Source organism: Silene latifolia, chromosome 1 (assembly GCF_048544455.1).
Source record: "Silene latifolia isolate original U9 population chromosome 1, ASM4854445v1, whole genome shotgun sequence".
Classification (NCBI taxonomy): domain Eukaryota; kingdom Viridiplantae; phylum Streptophyta; class Magnoliopsida; order Caryophyllales; family Caryophyllaceae; genus Silene; species Silene latifolia.
In genome coordinates, this window is record NC_133526.1 from 6,019,455 (window position 1) to 6,042,592 (window position 23,138).

At 36.9% G+C, this 23,138-nt stretch overlaps 1 protein-coding gene across 2 annotated transcripts; it reads left to right on the forward strand.

Annotated features, from left to right (window-relative positions):
- The first annotated feature begins 15 nt into the window (after window positions 1–15).
- LOC141594986 (exocyst complex component SEC3A) lies at window positions 16–18,429 on the forward strand. Of its 2 annotated transcripts, none has more exons than XM_074414965.1 (25): window positions 16–387; window positions 3,132–3,202; window positions 3,523–3,603; window positions 3,721–3,788; window positions 3,868–3,970; window positions 6,819–6,970; window positions 8,472–8,589; window positions 9,623–9,727; window positions 10,090–10,191; window positions 10,268–10,405; window positions 11,234–11,362; window positions 11,451–11,531; window positions 11,611–11,685; window positions 12,634–12,807; window positions 12,893–13,046; window positions 13,572–13,636; window positions 14,699–14,869; window positions 14,945–15,024; window positions 15,436–15,517; window positions 16,078–16,175; window positions 16,261–16,369; window positions 16,482–16,550; window positions 17,521–17,586; window positions 17,690–17,779; window positions 18,109–18,429. In XM_074414965.1, the coding sequence occupies exons 1-25, from the start codon at window positions 213–215 to the stop codon at window positions 18,217–18,219; spliced, it is 2,667 nt and encodes an 888-aa protein (XP_074271066.1). In that variant the 5' UTR covers window positions 16–212; the 3' UTR covers window positions 18,220–18,429. The 2 variants fall into 2 exon arrangements, with proteins under 2 accessions (XP_074271066.1, XP_074271072.1); XM_074414971.1 differs by having other exon boundaries at window positions 45–387; window positions 3,868–4,228; window positions 5,314–6,970.
- The last annotated feature ends 4,709 nt before the right edge of the window (window positions 18,430–23,138 follow it).

Here is a 23,138-nt window from a genome sequence, read left to right on the forward strand (position 1 = left end):
TGACAGGTCGAGTATTGGAGTGCCAAATCAACCGTTCAAGGAACGGTAAGCAAAAATATTTGCACTAGTCCACAATGTCCACAGCACACAACGGGGAAATCGGAAACATGTGCATTAACTCGTAAAAATCAAAATCTCCGACAATCTAGATCTTCCATTCTTCTTCTATCAACTCATTTTCAACAACAATCAACCAGCTAACAACAACAACAATGGCGAAATCGAGTGCAGACGACCAAGAGTTGCGACGAGCATGTGAAGTCGCCATTGAAGATACTAAGCAGAAGGTCATCATGTCTATCCGTGTCGCTAAGAGTCGTGGAGTTTGGGGAAAAGCTGGAAAATTAGGTCGTCAGATGGCCAAACCTAGGGTTCTTGCCGTCTCCGGTTAATTCCTCTTTTACTTTTAATTTTACTTCCAATTTTGCTATTTTCTTTGCTGTTTGATGAATGTTGATGTTGTGGTTTTAGTCGTTGTTTGTTTACGGCGAATTTCGGTAATGAGAAGGATTAGTTTGTGATTTTGATTGCGTATTTGATCGGATTTGACCTCGTTTGACTGAGAATTGTGAAATTATGTTGTTCTCCGTAGTAGACAGTAATTTAGTTGAAATTTTGGAGAATTTAGTCAATTTACTTTGATAAGATTCGAAGGAACTTATGTGAGACGGTCTTACAGTAAGGCACAGTGTTAAGATATTGTTGTCGAAATCGTTACACACTTATTCTGTCGCACAGCTAAGAACAACTATTAGAGTGCTCTACAAGATGATCTGAAGCATTGCGTATTAGATTGGATTTGAGCTGGTATGACTGAGAGTTGTGTAATTGTGTTTTAGATAGTAATTTAGTTGAAAATTTGAAGAATTTACTTTGATAAGATTGGGAGGAACTTCGGTGAGACGGTTATATGGCAAGGGACAGTGTATTAGTGTAAGAGCTCCTTGTCGCAGTTGTTAACACTTACTCTATGACACAGCTGAGAGAAGGTATAATAAGCTCAGTGCAAGTACAATAGGTGTTCTCTAAGTGCTTTCCTAGGTGTTCTTCTAGGTGATCTGAACTCCCGAAGTATTAGTTTTTGATCTTAGTTGTTGGTAACTGTGATTTGTGTGGTGTAGTCTGTAGACAATAATTTAGTGGAAATTTGGATAATTTACTTTGATAAGATTTGAAGGAACTTGGGGGAGACGGTTTTACATGAGGGGCAGTTTTAAGAGCTTGCTTCGAAATCGTTACACTTACTCTATCACACAGCTAAGAGCAAGTAATATAAGAGCCTTCTAAGTGTGCTCACAAGGTGATCTAAAGCATTAGTTTGTGATCGTGAATTCGTGATTGTGATTGCATACAACTATGAGAGTTTTGTGTTGTACATAGTGATTCAGTAGAAATTTACTTTGATTAGATTCAAAGGAACTTCGGTGAGACGGTCTTACAGTGAGGTACAGTGTTAACTGTTAAGAGCTCCACGTTTAAACTGTTGGCAATTACTTTATCACACAACCAAGAGCAGGTACCATACGAGCTCTTTAAGAGCTCTACAAGGTTATCTGGAGCACTAGCTTGGAATCGTGAGTGCGTATTAGATCGGATTTGAGCTTGTATTGATGTGAGAATCGTAGGTGCATATTTGACTGATTTATATGTTCACGGCAAAATTCGGTGATTTGAAGGATTAGGTTTGTGTTCGTGATTGCGTACTAGGTCGGATTTTAGCTTGTGTAATTTAGTAGGAATTTTGGAGTTTAAGGTGATAAGATTTGGAGGAACTTATGAGAGACGGGCTTACTGTGAGGTATAGCCTGAAGAGCTTGTCGTCGAACCGTTGAACACTTACTCTATCACACAGCTAAGAGCAAGTACTATAGGAGCTCTCTAAGTGTGCTCGACAGGGTGATCTGAGCATTAGTTTGTGGTTGTGATTGCATATTAGATCAGGTTTGAGCTCGTATGACTGGGAATTGCGTAATTGTGTTCTATATTGTAATTTAGTAGAAATTTGGATAATTTAGCTTGATAAGATTTGGAGGAACTTTAGCGAGATAGTATTACGGTGAGGGACAGTGTTAACAGCTCCTCGTTGAAGCTGTTCACACTTACTCTATGATACAGCTGAGAGAAGGTACACTAGGATCTCTCTAAGTGGTTTACTAGGTGATCTAAAGTATTAGTTTGTCATTGTGAACGCATATTAGATTGAATTTGAGCTCATATGACTGCGATAGTGGTGTGTCGTAGACTTGTAGATAGTACTATAGTAGAAACTTGGATAATTTACTTTGAAAAAATTCGAAGGAATTTTGGTGAGGCGGTCTCCAGCGAGGTACAATTTTAAGAGCCCGTCACCAAAACTGTTTACTATATGAAACAACTAACAGCAGGTACAATCAGAGCTCTGTAGGTGCTCTCCAACGTGTTCTTATTGTTGGAGATGCACTTGTTACTATGGATGCATGACCATACGAAAAATGGAGAAAAAAATTGCTCAGTACAACTGAAACTGTATGACAAATACAGATTTTCAAAATGATTTACATCCTTTTCGAGCGCAAAAGTCTCATAAGTAGAAGTTGTTGCTCTTTTAGTTTCGAGAAAGCCAATAAACCTTTGCCAATAAGGAATATACTGCATCACCGTTGAGAGAGTGAGGTGCCACATATGTGCTGCTTTTTATCACGTGACTGTGTCTAGGCTAAAAGCACTTCTAGGTCTACTGCTTTGAAGTCTGTAGAATAATAATTGTCATAATTTACAGGGGCACGAGTATTGTGTTAAGAGTACACTTAAAATTAACATTTAACACCTTACTTCCTCTCATTCTTTGAATTTGCACCATTTTTAAACATATAGGGGACGCTAATTTTGAAATTGGTTCAAATGCAAAGAATGAGAGGTAATACTTATAATAGGACCTGGATTTAGAACAATGGTGAGGAGTCTGCCCTACATGGATGTGTAGTGGATGTACTACGCTACACAATTATCTGGTTTCTAAATTGATGTATTGGATCTATAGATTCTAATTTACCATTATACTATTCACCCATGTTTCCATGTTTTTTATATTTTGTCATTTATAGTTTATTGTCGAAGTATTTAAAATTTGTTATCAATGTCACTTTATGCAGTAAAACAGAAGGCCGAGAGGACAAAAGCTTTCCTTCGTGTTTTAAAATATTCAAATGGCGGTGTTCTGGAGGTAGTATATCTTTTTTATGCAATCTTTGCCTTCTCTGATAGTTGTTTAAACAAGTCCTGAAATGATAGTTTTCTCAGGTTGCTAGATTAAAAATGTTTTTAGATCATGTTGAAAAATTATAGTCAGCTGGTGCTGAAGGTTCAAAATTGATGGCAAAACTATGATGAACTTAGACGTAGGAAAAATTATTTGGTAATCTATTGAAATGCTGCCGATTTAGGTTCGAGACTTCAAATGGTATATTTCAGCCACGGTTAGTACGGTATATGAGTTCAAAACTCGACTAACTTACCTTCATTGTTTTATCATTGCTCTTGAAGCCAGCAAAAATTTACAAGCTGAAGCATCTTTCGAAAGTGGAAGTTAACAGCAATGATCCCAGTGGATGTACGTTTACTCTGGTATTGCACATCTACCTTTTTACCTATGTGCAAAAATTTTCTGGGTCATGCGACTTTGTGGTTCTGTTGTATTTTCCATGACTTGTTTGCTGTTTTGCTTTTGATTTCTTTCCTCAGGGTTTTGACAACCTCAGGAATCAAACAGTCGCACCTCCACAGTGGACCATGAGGAACATTGATGACAGGTACTACTTTCAAAGTCCTTAATCTCCGTAGAGCTCATTCGGTTGGGTTTACAACTCATGCTTGTGATTGCGTGGACAGAAACCGTCTTCTACTCTGTATTCTAAATGTTGGCAAAGACATGCTTGGCCGTCTACCGAAGGTTGTTGGAATAGATGTTGTTGAAATGGCTCTTTGGGCGAAGGTATGTATGACTATGACATGATAAATTTAGAATATAAATTTTAGTTCTTCAAGTTCTCTTTAGACAATAGCAATGTTATATGGATCTGCTTTTGTTACGTCCTCAATATCGTGTACTTCTGGTTTCTTATTAGCTGGGCCTGCTATAGTATATGATAGGGAGCAGCAAATTAATTTGTTCTGTAGGTGATACAAACTTTTCAGCAGTGGTGTTAAGTGCAATTTGTATTCCTGATAAGTAAGCACAATATTATATAGGGTTATTTCATAGGAATAATCCAACATATACCTCACCTTCTCATATTAATCCAAACTACAGTTTAACTCAGAATAATCCCAACTTTACATACCCTTTGCTCAAAATAGACTCCGCCAATTTTAACCTGTTATATCAGGTTAAAAATGACCTGCTAATGACGTGGCATGAAAATAATTATAATAAACAAAAGTAAAAATAAAAAAATCCTTCCAACTCCAATTCACCCAACAATCTGACAATCTGACAATTCACTTATTCACTTCTCCATACTACCACCACCTACCCACGCACCATTTTGCCATAACATCACCCTATCCACCTTCACACCACCGCTGATCCGCCAAAACCGCACCCTCACACAACCGCCATTCTTATACATACCAAAACAGCAGCCTCTTTTGGAAGATATTAATTTGAGAAATATCCAGATGCGAAAAGTCGAAAACCCAATAATTAAAATTAATCACTCTCTTGTTTATCAATTTGATAATCAGAAAGGTGGGAGTTCAAGGTTGTAATAAGGAAGATGATTTGAAAGGGTTGCATATTAATGGTGAGGAACTATCGGGGAATGCGAAGAATTTGCCGGCGGAAATTGGTGGCGGTGCGAAAGTGATGGCGGTTGTTATGGTTCACATAGTAGGTGGATGTCAGTGAAGTTTGGGTGGCAGTGGTGGAGGAGGGGGGATGCGATGGTGGTGCATTCGGAAGGGGACATGCGTGGACCGGTAATTAGAGTGGATGCATATTGGAGGAGGGCGGTGAAGATGGTGGTGAGGAGGGCGATGAGGGGAAGGGGTGAGTGGCGGTGATTTTTGTGTTTGGTGAATGGCGGTGAGTTGATGACGGTAGGAGTTTAGAAGTTGAAGAAATACATGGTCATTATTATTTGGGTTATATTGTTTTAATGATTTATTTTTTTATTGAAGGGGTTGACCTGATTCACAGGTAATTGGTTACTTGGTGCTTTTTGGGTAGAGACGTGTACTAGTTGGGATTATTCTGAGTTAAATTGTACTTTGGATTAATATGAGAAGCTGAGGAATAGTTTGGATTATTCTTATGAAATAACCCTATTATATAAGGGACACCAAGGGGGTGATGCCCATGTACGAAAATATATTATGGATACGCCCATCTACAAAAAGACACCATGGATGTGACACTCATATACCAAAGGACATTTTGAATGTCACGACCATATACGAAATGAGAGATGGGTAATTATACTGGCAAAATATCGAGGGTAATCTTATCTTCAAAAGGAAGAAAAGACAAGTTCCTATTTAGGTGAAGCATGTGGCTTGCCAAATTATATTATAGCTTTAAAAAATGGAACTTGGACTCTTGACTGTGAGTTTCATTTATTGAAGATAAGGTGCAGGAAACTTGCTTGCATTGTTTTATGTGCAAAGGTGATCGAATGCTGCACCATTCAGGAGAATTGAAGGATGGAGAAATGAAGTTGTGACTTGTGAGAGGGCCAGACATACCTAAAAAATGGGCTTACTAGGGGCGACATGAATCTAATTTGATTTTGATGACAATATGGCTTTTGGGCAGGGCTGAGTGGAGGTCCACGATTCATATGGACGATTGTGCTGGAGCTTGTTGTACATTTCTTTTGAGTTTTGATTCTCGCTGACCCTTTTTCTTCATCGTTTCTCACTTTAATTCTATTTCTTCTCCCTGGTATCTACTAATTTCATTATGATGATCCCCCTATGGTCATGTAATCTGGGACCTCATTTATAGTTTGAAGTTGAGTGTGGTCAAAGCTGGAAGGTTTTGCTTAATCCATGTAGGCGTATTTTAAATATGCTAATCATGTGGTTTACTTATGTGAGTTTAGGTAGGTCCCTTTTACCCCTCATCGTGGAGAAACCTTGACTTCTAGTGCCTGCATATGTTTGATTTCATACACCCTCAAAGTCAATGATGTATGATATATTCTGTGGGTGCTGATTTTCCTTTACTAACTTAACTAGTTCGCAGGATCCTTTTGAGAACTGAGAGGTTTTGGGATGATTTCTTGTTGGTATTGTACGGCATTAGTTCGTCTACTGTATCTTTCTAATGATATGAGCTCTGGTTACTGTGTCTTGGACTCCTATCTTCTGCCAAGATAATTTTTTTGGTTCACATTGCCTACAAGTTTGCATTTATTATTTTTTCACCATCTGAGACAGTTATCTCTTTCACCCTTTCCGTTTACCAGCAAAGCATACTTCATAAAACGTAGCTATTATCCGCTACTATTGCTCTATTCCTATCCACAAGGTCTGTTACTGTAAATAGTCTTTAGGCTGTGTAAATCTAGAACAAGAACAAGTGAACCATAGAACAAGTGAACAATATTAGGCACATGCACATGCACAGCCTCAGTTATTAGCTTCTTCAGAATATATTTAAAATGGGTATCTGGGGTGAAAAGAAACAAGTAGACGATGGCTGATGGGATCTTACATGTTCTTTTCAATTTGAACTTGCCATCTTTTGCTATCTGTTATGCATGCTTTTTGTGCGGTTGAGTGTCAAACAACTTTTAAGTATCAACCTTTCAATTTTCTTCACCCCCAATGCACTACAGGAGCACACCCCAACCACCACCATTACCACTCAGGTAAATTTAGATGATGGGTATGTTCCTACTACGGTGACTGAGAGGGACATGACGGTGACTGTTGAGAAGGAGCTGGTGTCCCAAGCTGAGGAGGAGGACATGGAAGCTCTTCTTGGCACGTATGCATTCTTTCTTTCTTTGCTTTTTTACTGATTTTTTGGTGGTTTTATCACTCTTCAGTTTGTGTTTTGTGTGATCGACACCAAAGTAGGAATTTGATAAATTTGATATCCTACACTTATTACCAAAAAAAGTCCTCTACTGCAGTTTTACATGTAATTAGTTACGCCCTGGGACCCAAGGACCCGAGAAATGCTAGAAATATAATCCTATTTGATAAATAATCTAATGAACGCATTTTCCATTAAGCGTGCCAAAGCTAACTTCTATGGACACATGCTCAACAACATTATCCCGATGCGTCAAACTGTCAAAGGTTACCCCCTGTCCACCTATGGCAAGGTATGGGGTATAGGATGTAGTCTAGGGGTGTTAACGAGCCGAGCCGAGCCCGAGCTTGGCCTTGCTCGGCTTGTGCTCAAGAACCAAAACTCGAGCTCGAGCCGATCTCGAGCTTATCCGAGCTTGAAAAAAATGTGCTTGTTATAAAGCTTGAGAGCTTTAACGCGAGCTCGAGCCAAACTCGAGCCCAAATTGAGCCTATATAAAACTGTTTATTTTTTTATTTTTTTTCTTTCGATTTTTTCAATAACAAGACGCAAAGGTTATATATAAAAATATTTGACAAATCAGCGAGACATTTGATATATGTGATACAAAAATATAATCATGATAAAATATTTTTATAAAATATGAGCAATATCTTATGTAATCACACAAGTTCGAGCCGCTCGCGAGCTTTTCGAGTCGAGCCAGCCTTTGCTCGGCTTGACTCGTTAAGCTCTCGAGCTAAGCCCGAGCCGAGCTCGCACGAGCCGAGCTTTGACCGAGCTTTGACCGAGCCGATCTCGAGTAGCTCGCGAGCTGTCTCGTCTCATTGACAGCCCTAGGATGTACACAGTTATTATACCCTTGTTCTGAAAATCAAGAGAGACTTTTTCCGGGTGACCTTGAATAAAACTTGCGTAGAGAATGTTATTGAACGAGTACTGCTTCACAATATAAGATGTTCATAGGGTTTAGCGAGTTATTTTGTGTTATATATTCCAAGACCAAAGAATAAGAATTCTTCGACTCCATTGGGAATGAAAATTCCTCATGAAACGTCCTTTGAGAATATCCCTCGTGTCAAAGGGTTTAGCCCGTACAGTGATCTTTTTTTAATTTTTTTTTTTTTCTTTCTATTGGAAACTTGTTTTACCTTGCTAGTATAGATAAGTTAAACATATGTTTTTCTGTAGTACTGCAAAACCTCTGTAGAAAAATACATTCTTAGATGCTTTTGAAGTTATTGTTTGTCAGTTGTAACTTGTAACCTTCTATTCAAGTCGTCGACTTAGTAGATTTATTTTTTATTTTTTTGTGGTTGCCTGAATTTCCTAGTTCCATAGACCTTGTATGTTGCTGGTAGATACAGCCAAGAAATCAACTGACTAATTTTTGGAAACAGCGTTATAATCTCGTCAACATACTATGATCTTAATTTACTCCAAAATGCAGTTATGTCATGGGTATTGGTGAAGCAGGAGCTTTTTCTGAAAGGCTTAAGCGTGAACTTCAGGCTTTGGAAGCTGCTAATGTGCATGCTATCTTGGAAACAGAACCCTTGGTTGAGGAGGTAATCAGCTAATCCTAATCATACATATCTGGAAACATGTAGTCTATGCAGATATGCTGATTGCTGTGTCAGCAATTTCTAGCCTATATTGTTGTTTGAGCTGGTAAATTCCCCGTGGCTGCCTTAAGGGCTTTGTGGCCTTATGTTATTTCTTGTTTGAATGCCACAGCCTCAAAGCAAATTTAAAATTCTCTTGGCTCGTACGTTGAGTTATAAATTCATATTACAAGCTTATATACCCGACCCCCTCCCCAGAATATCTTTATTTCATCATCGAGGACACCCTAAAATATCAAACCACTAATTAAGAAATGCATGGGAAAACGGCATATGGACTTGCGATTGTGAGGCGCCGCAACTGGAGGGAACGCCAAAGACCCGTCCTTCTATCCCTTAGATAGAGAGGGAGGACAGGGCTTTTGTTTTTTTCATGCTGTCAAGGAGGTCACCAATGGTTTTCCGTTCTGCAAAGAGTTTAACAATGAAATACTGGCGAAATGATCGAACTGATTGGGTCATGTACGAAAATAAACTCTGTTGACTAAAAAAGTAAAAAAAACCATAATAAAGGGTTACAATGTGCAGCTTTGCTGTGGAAATAAAGGGAAGTAGTAATTATGGAAGTCAACATTTGTGGGTGGACCTTGGGTATTCCGGCTGGAAATCATTTGGCAGAACTTTAGAAGACAATATGCTAACCCGTGTGTCAGTATACAGAGTCACTGTTCATTAAATTGTTATGAGCATGACATTAGGCTATCCACTATTGAGTGTGGTTTACTTGGTGGTGTCCAGATGTCTCCTTTTATTCTAACTCTTCTTATGGTGTAACTATTACCCCTCCCCTTTTCTCCACAACCATTGTTATCTGACTTACCTCCTGTCTGACCCTCCTTAGTTATTACACTCTTAATAAGTACCCAATTCCAAGAAAACCCTTAGAAGAAGATGCAATATTGCATGTTATTTGTGGTTTATTTAGAGATGACTTATCAATTACACATTATAATTTGCTAGCTATTTTTTCATGCAGGTATTAATAGGTCTTGATAATGCACTAAGTTGTGTGGATGATATGGATGAGTGGCTGGGTATATTCAATGTGAAACTCAGGCACATGCGAGAAGACATTGAGTCGGTAAGTTGATGTGACTATTTGAGCCTCTTGTGTACTGCCAACATAAATACGATGGAAAGAAAGACACAAACAATTCTGTTGAGGATCCTCTGTTCCTCTACTCGCTAAAATAGAATCTCACAAAAAGTACATGGAACTGGGCTAATAACCCGGGAACAAAACTTAAATTTTGTTGAGGATACTTTTTAGCATTCATGTGTGAACAATAATACATTAATACTACTGATTCTGTTAGTGTGGTTTCATATGTCATTAAAATTTGGTAAAATCCTATACTTGACTAATCACATCGATTGCATACAATGGTAACATATTAACGTCTACTAAAGTTTGTTCCCTCACCCATTGTTTGTGTTGTCCAGATAGAAACCAGAAATAATAAGCTGGAGATGCAATCTGTAAATAATAAAGCATTGATTGAAGAACTTGAGAAGCTTCTTGAGCGACTCCGTGTTCCTTCTGAGGTATGTCTTGTCTTGTTTACACACCTCTTCGTTTGTTTTAGTTGTCAGTATAAACTGATTTCATCTCTGCATCTAGTATGCATCATGTCTGACAGGTGGTTCCTTCGATGAAGCAAACATGATTAAAAACATAGAAGCATGCGAGTGGCTTAGTGGTGCTCTCCGTGGTTTAGAAGTCCCAACTTTGGACCCTTCTTTTGCAAGCATGCGAGCTGTATGTTCCATATATTTTGTTCTGTTGTTTCAAAACACTATTCTATGTTGTTTGTGGACATGTTTGCATACTTGATGGGCTACGGACTTAAGGTAACTGTATAGGCTTATGGATTACAGCCTTATAGAAAAGCTTGTTTTAAGTCGTACAAATATGATGGCTTTTTAATTATCCCGCTGGGAAAATTGTCCTATCTGTAGTTCATTCATATAAATAGCTGTTAAGCAGAAGATATGAGTTTCCACTGCCAAGCAATGCTTCTTCTCATTTTAGTCGCTTGACACTCTTTGGGAGAAGGCAGATCTCCTTCCATGGTTCAATGAGATGTGACTCATGAGGCTAAAGACGTAAAGTTTACGTTAGTAATAGCAAGGAGATGCTATTTCGGCAATGTTTCTCTCTGAAAAATTATAATACTTGCATGTTTATCTGTTTCCCTTGAATGTTTAGTGTTGTTTGTTTGGGAAGTTCTACTTTGTCGGACACGTGATAGAAGTCCAAGTTCTGGAATTGTTAGGAGTTGTTGAGGACTGGAGATTGACCATAAGGCACATCGATTAATGACAAGAATCTTTAAGATGAAAACAAATATATTATGTCATACTTGCTATCCAGAAACTATCGGTGCATCCGTGCATGTTTTCATTTGAAACCTCTTGAGGCTTGATCAAAACTCATAACCACTCTCCTTAAGACACCTATATTGTTTTTTGTTTCTATATAGTCACTGCAACGGTGATGATACCCCCCTCCCTCTCTCCTAATTTTGATTGTATAAGGATCACCTATTGAATATACTTTGTTCCGTTTGTTTTGAACATATTTCAGGTTAGAGAGAAGAAAGCAGAACTTCAGAAGCTGAAGAGCACTTTTGTTCGTAGAGCATCTGAATTCTTGAGGAATTACTTTGCTAGCTTGGTGGACTTCATGATAGGTGACAAGAGTTATTTTTCTCAGGTGTAAAAATATTCACATCTCTATTAGCCCTACAAAAATCGTGCCTTGTGATATGTATGTTCTAACCACTTGAATCCTCCTTGCGTAGCGTGGACAGTTAAAACGACCTGACCATGCTGACTTGAGATACAAATGTAGGACGTATGCTCGGCTTCTGCAACATCTGAAGGTGCTAAAACCAAATACTATAATCATGTAATTACTTGTTACATTTAAGTGTCCTCTTATACTTTCATGTGATGCTGCAGAGCCTTGATAAGAACTGCTTGGGTCCATTGAGGAAGGCATACTGCAGCTCTCTCAATCTGCTTCTCCGTCGAGAGGTGAGGAAATCAATCCGCTTAAAGTACTTTAGACATGCTATTCGTCAAATTTCTAATTTCAAATGTTTTTTTTGAGGTTAAGGGGGAATTTTTCCTGCAGGAAACAAATTTACTTTCCAGGATAGAATGGGAAGGTCTTAAGCTGTAGGTTGTATTGACTGATTCTTGTAAAAACCGGCCGTTTCTCAAAAATCATAATCAAAACCAAATTAATATATGAACTATGTTTTTGTGCTGTCAATAGAGGTGGCAATCGTGGCACTCGGGTCAGTTATGGGTGACCCAGTGTCAGGTCATATCGTGTTCGGGTTGTGTGGGTCAATAACAGGTTTGGGTCAATTACAGGTCATTTCGGGTGGCGAGTTGGGTCGGGTTTGGTTCTGGTCAGTATCGGATGAGGTTATCAACATGTATTTTATCTTATGTATTCAATTTTGGATAAATAAGTTCTTGTTAAAATGATTGATCTTGTATTTATTTTTAGTTTTAAGTGAAAAAAATCAAAGATAAATGTCAATTTAGTATTAAATGTCAATTTAGTATTATTTGGACTATCATTAAGCTAAATTGTCATTGGGTCCTCCATCGGGTTAAGTCAATATCAGGTTACAGTTCGGGTCGGTTCAAGTCGGGTTTGGGTTGGAACAAATAAGGTTGCTGTCGGTATCAGTTTAATCTTGGGTCAGTTTCGGTTCACTTATTTTTTGGGTTCTATCGGGCCGGCTCTGAGTCAATTTTTGAGGCGTCAGCTTTTTATACTGTAGGCTGTAGTGAGTCAGTGGTGTCACCTTTGCTTCTTTTGGATTATTCTTATACTCCATATCAACTAGTGAGTAGTGTCTAGTAAATGTAAATAATGATTTGTGTTCCTCATATGTAGTTCATCCAAGAATTGGTTATTCTGTGTACCTAATGGTCTGTTTGGAAAACTGCTAACTTAATCTTCAGGCTCGGGAGTTTGCTAATGAGCTTCGAGCCAGCACTAAAGCATCTAGAAATCCAACCGTTTGGTTAGATCCTAATGCTAATGTTGGTCAAGCTGTAAGCAATACGGACACCACAGCAGTTTCGGAAGCCTATGCCAAAATGCTCACAATATTTGTCCCACTTCTTGTCGATGAGGTTATTTCCCAACTCATTCTTACTCCACAACTTTTCTTCCATCTATAAAGTGTTAGTTACATTGTTGGGACCTTTTAAATCTCAGAGCTCCTTCTTTGCCCACTTCATGTGCTTTGAAGTTCCTGCACTCAACCCACCTGGAACATTACCAAATGGTAAAAAGTCTACATCAGATGTAGATGATGCTGATGACGATGATCTTGGGATTTTAGATATAGATGACAATGACAGCAAATCGGGTATCTAACATTTTCTACTCTAGCATTTTCTTCCTCTTGTTTTCTGGTGCAATTTTGCCATACAACTGATGCCGAAATGAGGGACCATGTATCACTTAAACACGGGTTAAACTCTTCTGGCCTAACCCCTTCATCAAACTCCCCCAATATAGCTTTGCTAGTTGAAAGAATATATTAGCTTAGCTTCTTTGGAAGTACGAAATTGAGTTGCATTTAGGGTTGCGGATGCATTGTTCACTCTCAGCTTTCCACGCCCTGACCTTGATCCATTTGGGTTGTATTTATGTATTCGTTTGCTTAGATTTAAGTTGTGCAGTAAAAAAATAAAAATAAAAATATCTTGCTGGTTATATTTGGCGACCTTAACATGACCTCGTATCTTATCAGTTTAAATACTGATTTTTCACCTGTCTGGAAAGATGATCTATTCTGTTAGTTGTTTAGATATACTTCTCAGTTCAAATTAGGTTTTTTCGTTCTCAATATATGAAGTATTACTCAGAATTTTTTCCGTATCTTGCTTAGGTAAAAATTCATTGGAGTTGGCAGCTCTCAATGAGTGCCTTCAAGAGTTGCTTGATGGAATTCAGGTACTTCTCTTGATAGTATTCAATTTTTTTGACTCGAAATTGCAGATAATCTGATATACTTGTAAGTGTTGCTATTTGATGTCTGCTGTTTCTACTGTAGAGAATGGTTGAAATATGTCAGAATACTTGAATCTTATTGGGACTATGTGCATCCCTTTATTATTTGTAACGGATCATAAACCTCTTTGTGCTTATTGTATTGTCGAGGAGCTGAGTGCCAGTGAATTCTAAGACACAATGTCATTACGGTCTCCTCTTAGGCATTGCGGTAATGTTATAACATTGTCACAAACAGTAGCCTTTGAGGGTTCTGGTAAGAGTTTTTTCACAGAAGAAAATGTGCGTAACGGTATCCTGCTACACAACCGTTCCCCTGTAGTAATATCTGGGTTGGTGCACTTTAGGATTTAGATTTACAAAATCTTCTACTTAGTTGGACAGAAGACATATCGGAAAGCATAAAACGTTGTAAGCCTTTTACATCCTTTGAAAAGAAGGGTAAAGATTCCGAGTTTTTTTATAATATAGCCGTAATTTTTTTTAGCCCTGGGTTTTTTAGTATAAAACAGCATCTTATGTTTTTCTGGTATCTGCATATTGCGTGGAGAGCTGAAAGGATGAAGGGAGGTACTGTTAGGTCGCCTCATTGAATTTTGTCGTTTTTAGCGTTTTCTCCTGAAATATTATTTTTAAAGATATTGTTTGTCGGTAGCCAAATGCTACATCTGGGGCTGGGGATTTGTGGGGTTTGCTTTTTGAAGAACTTGTGACTTGTGACTTGTAACTTGGAACCACTGCAGAAAGTTTGTTTTCTTTTGTTTTGTCGGTGTTCTTGTCCTCACTACTTTTTTTCTTAAGGCATTTAGGGAGGTGGAATATTGAATCTAAGAGCATGAGTGACAAATGGGTACTAGACTTCTGATGTACGCATCCATAGGAAAAAAAATCGCTTTTTGATGCAACCTTCCTTCTAAGAGTCTTAATGGTAATAGTCCACTATAGCGTGATTGTATCCCATACGCTTTGCGTTATTCAACCATATTATGTTGTAATTAATCTCAGGAAGATTTCTATGCTGTTGTGGATTGGGCCTACAAAATTGATCCGTTGCGATGCATCTCCATGCATGGCACTACAGAACGTTATTTATCTGGTCAAAAAGCTGACGCAGCAGGGTTTGTTCGTCTTTTGCTTGGTGATCTTGAATCAAGGATTTCCATGCAGTTTAGCAGAGTAAGCTTTGCCCCTGGACATGTTGCATTTATTTTATCATTGCTGATCTCATCACATTATATTCATTTCCTGCAGTTTGTTGATGAAGCTTGTCATCAGATTGAAAGAAATGAGAGAAATGTCCGGCAGATGGGTGTCTTATCATATATCCCAAGGTGTTGATCAATTTTTTATTGTGTTATTTGCTGACCTGGTCTGGTGCTTTAGCTTCGTTTGGTTGAAGCTGGTCTTAAGAATGAGTAGTTTATGATTTCACCGTGTCCCCATCTCCTTACGAGCAGTTGAGTTGAGATCGTAATTCTGTTCAATATTTTTTTTATTGTGATTCTATTTTTGGAAATTCCTCAAGAAAAAAGATATTCTGAATGTCTATGCATGCTATCTCAACTAGTTCTCATCAGTTAGCCAGAAAAATGCATGATCCTTTATTTATTATCCACGTTTTTACTTTCCTGAATGGTTTTGGTTTTTAAGGATGGTGTTGTAAATTTAATGTTTTCATTGCTTTGTGTTGGGTTATTCCATAACATCACAACTTAAATATCGCGTAATTTATTTGTGGATAGATTTGCTACACTTGCAACTCGTATGGAACAATACATTCAGGGACAATCCAGAGACTTGGTTGATCAGGCCTACACAAAATTTGTGAGTGACCATTTTATAAATATTCAGGAAGTAGTTTTTTTCTTTCTTTCTTTCTTTTTTTCAATGTTGTAGTGCTGTGCTACTGGTCACTAGACAAACGGTATTTATTAAAAGTAAATGGATATATTGCTCTGCGAATTGATTTCGTCTATATGTTGGTGCTAAAAATTATTTTCGAGATCAAAGAGACGAAGACTCCCGACTTACTCTAACTGCTTGATTAACAGCAAATAATAAAACAGATGAGGTTGCATCTTCAGCATATGGAATACTTAATTATGGTGTCTGACTGCGTTCTTTGAAGTCTTTTGTACAGCAAGCGTATAATATACATTTATTCCATCTTTGATCTGTACAAGCTAGCCTGATGTTTGATTTGTCATGATAGTCATAAAGTATAGTTATTTTGATGATGCTGAACTCATTATTTCTTACAGAGTACAGTGTATAGTCAACCTTATGTGGTTAAAAACTCCACTTAGCCCCTATAGTCGTTCTATCCAGTTGTTAAATTACTATGTGCATAACCCTTAACGCATTAGAGGCTAATTTTGTAACAGGTCAGCATAATGTTTGTTACTTTGGAGAAGATTGCACAGACTGATCAACGATATGCCGATGTTTTTCTTTTGGAGAACTATGCTGCATTCCAGAATAGGTATTTGTTCTATCTTCAATTTTGCATTCACTTTCTGCTTATGCATCCTCTTTAAGAAACCAAACGTGTAAGCACTTTGTTGCAGTTTATACGATCTTGCAAATGTTGTCCCCACGCTAGCAAAGTTTTATCACCAAGCAAGCGAATCGTACGAGCAGGCTTGCACTCGTCATATTAGCATGATTATATACTATGTAAGTTGACCTTTTCACTGCTTTTGTGTGGAATCATTTCTGGGCAGTCCTGCCCTTTTGTTTTATCTCACAAGTCATGCTTGGCCTTATTCCTTTGAGTTCTTATGTACAGCAATTTGAACGACTCTTCCAATTTGCCAGAAAGATTGAAGATCTTATGTACACCATTACCCCGGAAGAGGTAAGCATCTTATTAATAGCCGAGTTAGTAGCATTATAGGTTTTCTCTCAAAAAAGAATTACAGGCAGCAGGAGTGCAGGAGTTAGAGATTTTTGGCACTAGTTTTTAGTTACGCCTTCTGTGGTTTGCGTTTTGCCTGATTCCATCGCGTCCTTGAAACCACAGTTAAAAGTCTCGTCTTTCTCCAGCTCTCCTTCAGCATGTATTTCATGATAAATGGGAATTCCAAAGCTCTGCTTTCATCAAATTCTTTTTCCCCACTCCTCGCATCATGTGTTGAACAATGTGAACCTCAAAGCTGTGCTTTCAACAACCTAGGCGGCTTACCAGTTTCGAAAAAACTCCTCTATTTTCCGCGTACTATATCTTTTTCCATTGTTTTCTTTGTCATGATAAGACTCTTATCTGATGCACCCTTGTTTGTAACAACAATACCACAGTGCGGACAGTGATTCAGAGGTTTAATTCTATTAGAGGTATGGGGGTTGACAATGTATAGGGGTCAGATGCACGCCAATCTTCACTGCACAGGCCGTCTTTGAAAGACTTCTAATGAAAGTTGCGTCACAAATTGTGTCAACTGCACCATCATTTAAGAGGCGAAGAAATGTAGTAAGTCATATTAATCAATTTGACTTACCATTTTTAAAGTCAAGAATTAATCCTATAACTTCATTTGGACACGAAAAGGACCCGTAATATTTCTGAAGAGGAAGGATTACGATTTGCCACCTTTATTCATTGCGTGTTTAGCCTGTTTATACAGATCTAAGCGAGGGACACTGTTTTTGTTGTTTTCACTGTCCATCTTTCTTCTGTTGCTACTTGCTTCAGTATTTATTAGTTTCATTAATGGTTAATGATTTGTGCTCTGAAGTTAAGTGCGCCTTTCTTGATTTTAGCAATTTATAAGAAAAAAATGATTAATGATTGGTGACTGGGTTTTGACTTCGATCTTTTGCCGCTTCAGATTCCCTTCCAGATGGGTTTATCAAAAATGGATCTCAGGAAAGTGCTGAAAGCTAGCTTGTCTGGGGTATGTTAGTAAAACCAAGATTTACTTAACCTAAAGTTTGTTAATGATGATTGCCGAATAATCTGTTAAAACCTCACCCTATTTATGCCTGGTCTTGATTCAGGTTGACAAATCCATCCAATCAATGTACAAAAAATTGCAGAAGAACTTGACTTCAGAGGAGTTGTTGCCTTCTCTGTGGGATAAATGCAAGGTAAGCAGAATTAACGATGAATGTCTATTATTTCTTGTTGAGATTTCTGAACGTCAATTCTATTCTGCTCTGTTATATAGATTCCTCATTTGACTTTGGTGGACAAACGATGCTAACTTTGATCAATTTTTTTCTCAAAATATATTCAATAGTCATGAGTTCTGAACAATGATTGTATAAAAATATTTGTTTTGATAAATTACTCATGACATCTCTCAATATAAAAATAAAAACATGCGTGCCAATTTTACATTGTAACTCTTGATATATTAGGAGACGCTAATGCATAAAATTGACCAAAGTTGCTTAATGCATCTTATGCAATGCAGAAAGAGTTTCTAGACAAGTATGAAAGCTTTGCACAACTAGTTGCTAAGGTTTACCCCACCGAGAATGTCCCTTCTGCGACAGAAATGAGAGATCTATTGGCATCCTTGTAGGGAAAAGGTTTGTGTAAATTCTGTTATGTTTCATTTTGGCAACTCTTTTGCTGTTAATAGCATATGTTGTAAACTCTTTGGTGGTGATGTAATTCTATCGTAATCACGAGTAATCCTAGATCGGGTTTTGTATCTATGTAAAGGTACATCGGCCAGTGATGTGGCGTATAGTAAGAAAAAAGGTTTTGTATAGATTATGTTTGTGTTTCATTTGGATTTCTCCAGCTATAGCAGGGGGTGTATTTATGCGATAATTTAATTCTACTGTAATTCTGAGCCTCATAAAGTCGGGTTTATAAATATGTGAAGGTAAGCTACACTTGAAATTGGAATAGTAGCTTTTAAATCGAAGTCCGTAAGCATTTTTTTTCAGGAGAGCCTAGAGCTCATATATAGTGATTACGAGTATTTTAGTGTAAGCCTTACACTATTAGGATATGCGTTTTGGATTCCTTGAAGATGGATTGCGAGTGTAACTCTTATCTTTTCATAAGGATGTACGTATTTGAATACTCCCTCCGATTCTTAGGAATTGCCCATTTGATTAAAATACTTGTCGCAAATCTTAAAAAGTGGGGCAAATTCCAAAGAATCGGAGGTAGTAGTTAGGAAAGTATATGCAAAGAATGGCGAAGTCGGGGTGATGAACTGATGATGTTAACAAGAATAGAAGGCGGGTAGGTTTGAAACTTTGGCGCTGCTTCTCTGCAGTTTACTCGGCTTTTAGCCAAAAAAAATTGTTTAATCAAGAAAAAAATGCCATTCGTCCCTTTCATTTGTTTACTTGTGATAAAGGTAAAAATTTAGAGGTAAGGTAAAGAGTGTAAGACCCAAATTGAGCACGGGATAAAGTCTGTTTTACGGTTATAACTAACAAACTCGAAACAATAATTAACCTAATTAATCATGGAGCCAAGTTCGTAATTGATTCTTGTGTTTCTTTAATAGTAAGAAAATAATGAATAGCATGTGATCAAGATCAACTCTCACCCTCTTGGAGTCTTTTGGGATAAAATGGGAGCACCTAACTCAGAAACATGGCTACATGATTATTTAGGTACGATCCCCAATTTACATCCGATTCAGTTTAAAATTATACTCGCAAGTTTTTTTTTAATACGAGCATAAAACATAAAACGGGTGAAATAACATAGATGAGACGGAAGCTGACTAGCTGTGGCTAGCAAAAAAAAACTTGTCCATTGTATATCCAAGTGGGTACTATTTATTTATTTAACCCGTTTTAATCTTAACACCAATATGTGCAACTCAAAAGAGATTGCTGTAAAATTATACTACTTGGTACGGACCGGAGTAATGCCCTACAGGCTACAACCTCAATGACGATTACAGAGATGCTAAATTGCTAACTAATGAATGATTCGATATAGTCTGTAGCTCTAAACATAATTGTACAAGTAGCCTATTTAAATTGATTGACTTCTTAGAAGCATATTCATACACAATAATTGAGTAGGCGAGTAGCATTTCAACTTATGGATAATTCATCGACTTCTTACAAGCATTATTGTGTGTTCTATATATAACTTCATTATGTGCTATTGTTCTTCTACCATATGCAGCTTAATAACATCTCAATTCTGTTTATTATTTCGATTCAATTTACATAGAAGAAATGGGGAATAAGCCTTTATTTTTCGTATTACTACTTCTCTTAGCTTTTGTTCTTTGTAAATCTCGCGAAATTCCTGCTTCTTTTGGTTAGTATTCATCTTTTCGCTCTGTAGTTACTAAATTATTCGCTTTACAATATTCTGGTGTAAGCCGCCTTACACAAGAATATATTCGTTGATTTTAGGGAACGGAAATTCCATGAAGGAAGAGCCATTTCTTCAAGATATATATACCGAGGTTTGTCTTATACGAAATAATAATAATAATAATAATAATAATAATAATAATATTATTATTATTATTATTATTACAAATCGATTGATGAGTGAATAGTGATATAGAAGTTTTCTAATCGCATTATATAAGGTTAAGATATACTGATGCGTACTAATACTAAATAAATAACCGAGATGAAGGAAGTATCGACAACAAAAACAAGACAAATATTTACAGTAAAATGAACCATCACATTCATGTATTATTATAACCGTAATAACAACAACTATAATGTAACTATGTTTTGGTGTATGTTCGAAATAGAGTACAAAAATGATATTGTATTTTATATGCGACATATACAACGGTCTTATTGATCAGCCAATTTTAAAATATTTATGAATGTGAAATCAACGACGCTTATATATGTTATTACTCTGTAATAATTTTAAACAGGATGAATTGTTGGAGTTGATTGAAGCAGGGGATATAGAGATAACAGATGAAAGTAAATCGACAATTCCTCGAAGGATGATGATTGTTTCCTTTAGTAGGGATTACGGTCAGATGAGGAAGAGGGAACGTCCTCGCCATGATTAATCATAATTTGCGAATTTGTAATTTTTTTGTTAAAAGAAGAAATCAATATGTTATAATTTCAGTGGATTTTTTTTATTCGAATAATGTTGATTTTATATCCCGTGACAATTGACAGGAATGTAATGTTTTTCTTCGATATTCTAAGTAATATAAATTGGTGTTATAATAAAAATGATCATAATTTACGATAAAATGAGTACCCTTGATTTTATATACAGTATTTACCCTAGAAACGATAATAATATAAAGAAAAATAACGATTGAAGTAAAAATAAATGTTTCACAAGAACGACAATAAACAGTCCATTCATACGGTCAAAAATGGCTTCAGTACGAAACTAGTGCTAACTTTATCGTAAGAATAAGATGACAAAGTAAAAACGCTACCAAAATAATACTCCCAACATTACGTACTTAAATAGTGGGTATTATTTAAGTACGTAATAATTAATCTGTTTTAGATCCTGTTTTTTTCTGCGAAAAAAAGCCGAGTTGATTTTTTTTTATTAAAATGGGATTAACCCGTGACCTACAGCGAGTAGGGCCACAAAACGAAGTTCACAACAAAAGAAAACGAAAACAAAGAAAGAAGCAGTAGTATACTATCTAATCATCATCCGCTTCCCTTTCCAAGCACGAATTGCATTCCACTTGCTCACCCATTCTTCCAAGCAATACGGTAAGTTTTCTTTCCACGCTTTAGACCACACACCCACTAATAAGATCACTCTATCTCGTATACCAGACCAGTTGGGCACCTTACCCTCAAACACCATACCATTTCTTAACTCCCATATAACAGCCACCACAGCCATGAAACACGCATGCCAAAGACTCCTTTCAAAGCCCACGAAATGGGCACCCGTCCAGGCCAAGAAGGCTTCGTCTACTTCATTCGGGCAGACCCAGGCCACCCCCCACAAATCACACAGTTCGCACCAAATGCGCCATAAAAATCTACAAGTTGATATGTGCGTCTTAAAAGAGACCGCCATAAAATTATACTAGTACTACCCTACAACCTCAATGACGATTATAAAGATGCCAAATTACTAATGATTCGTTTTAACAACTCTAATTTGATTTAAAAATACAATCAAACACAAATTTGTAGCTCTAAGCATAATTGTACAAGTAGCCTATTTAAATTGATTTGACTTATTAGAAGCATACTCATATATTTCCGTCTATAGCAAGAGACGGGTCAAATATCCTTAAAGTGGTGATATTTTTGGGCTCCACGCAAGTTGTTGTTTGTCTTATGTGTAATGTGGTATGTTACTTGACCCGTTTTTAGTTATAAACGGATAGTTGCCGTCTATAATGAGATTTTGTGATACAATAATTGAGTAGCATTTCTACTTTAAGGATTATTCATGACTTCTTACAAGCATTTGTGTGTTCTATATATAACTTCATCATTATGCTTATTGTTCTACCATTACAACTTAATTAATAACATCTCAATTTAATTAATTATTTCGATTTACATAGAAGAAATGGGAATAAGGCCTTACTTATCGTATTACTACTTTTCTTAGCTTTTGTTCTTTGCCAATCTCGCGAAGTTCCTGGTTCTTTTGGTTAGTATCCAACTTTTCGCTCTGTAATTACTAAATTATCCGCTTGATAATATTCTCGTGTAAGGCCGCCTTACACCAGAATATATAACTAACTAATTACAGTATATTTCTTGATGTGTTATTGATCGTATTCGTTGATTGTAGGAAATGAGAATCCCATGGAGGAAGAGCCATTTCTTCAAGAAATATATATCGAGGTATATTTTAATGGTTTTTCTAACGTATGTCCTAAGACTCTATTTGGCAAAACTACCTGAAAAGGTAGCTGAAACCTGAAAAGGTAGCTGAAAACTGAAAAGCTAACTGAAACCTGAAAAGGTAATGATAAGTTAGCTGAAAAGGAGGAGCTGATAAGTTAACTGATTATATAAAAATGTGTTTGGCAAACTAGCTGAAAATGTAGCTGATTTTGGTAAAATGACGTAAAAGGATATGAAAATTATTTAATACGGAGTATTATAGAATAAAGAGGTATCAAATGGAAAATAAGTCATTTCAAGTACCTGATTTCTCAAATGCTACCTGAGGTAGCATTTCATTTCAGGTACCTTATTTGAACAAATAAGCTACTTGCCAAACACTTGTAAAGAAATCAGGTAGCTGAAATCTTTGGTCAAATAAGCAGCCTGAAGTGTCGTGCCAAACGGAGCCTAAGGATACACATTAAGACGCCATTAAAGGAAAAATTCTCAGGATAATTTTATGATAAATTTAGAGATGAACTCATTGTTGCCATTATTAATGAAATTATACTGAAAATCTTTCCTTTTATGATTTCTTAATGTGTGCCCTTAGAGCACACGTTAGAAAAACCCTATTTTAATTAGTAACCTCATGTAATGCAATCAAAAAACTTCTATGTTACTTATTAACTGATATGCTTAG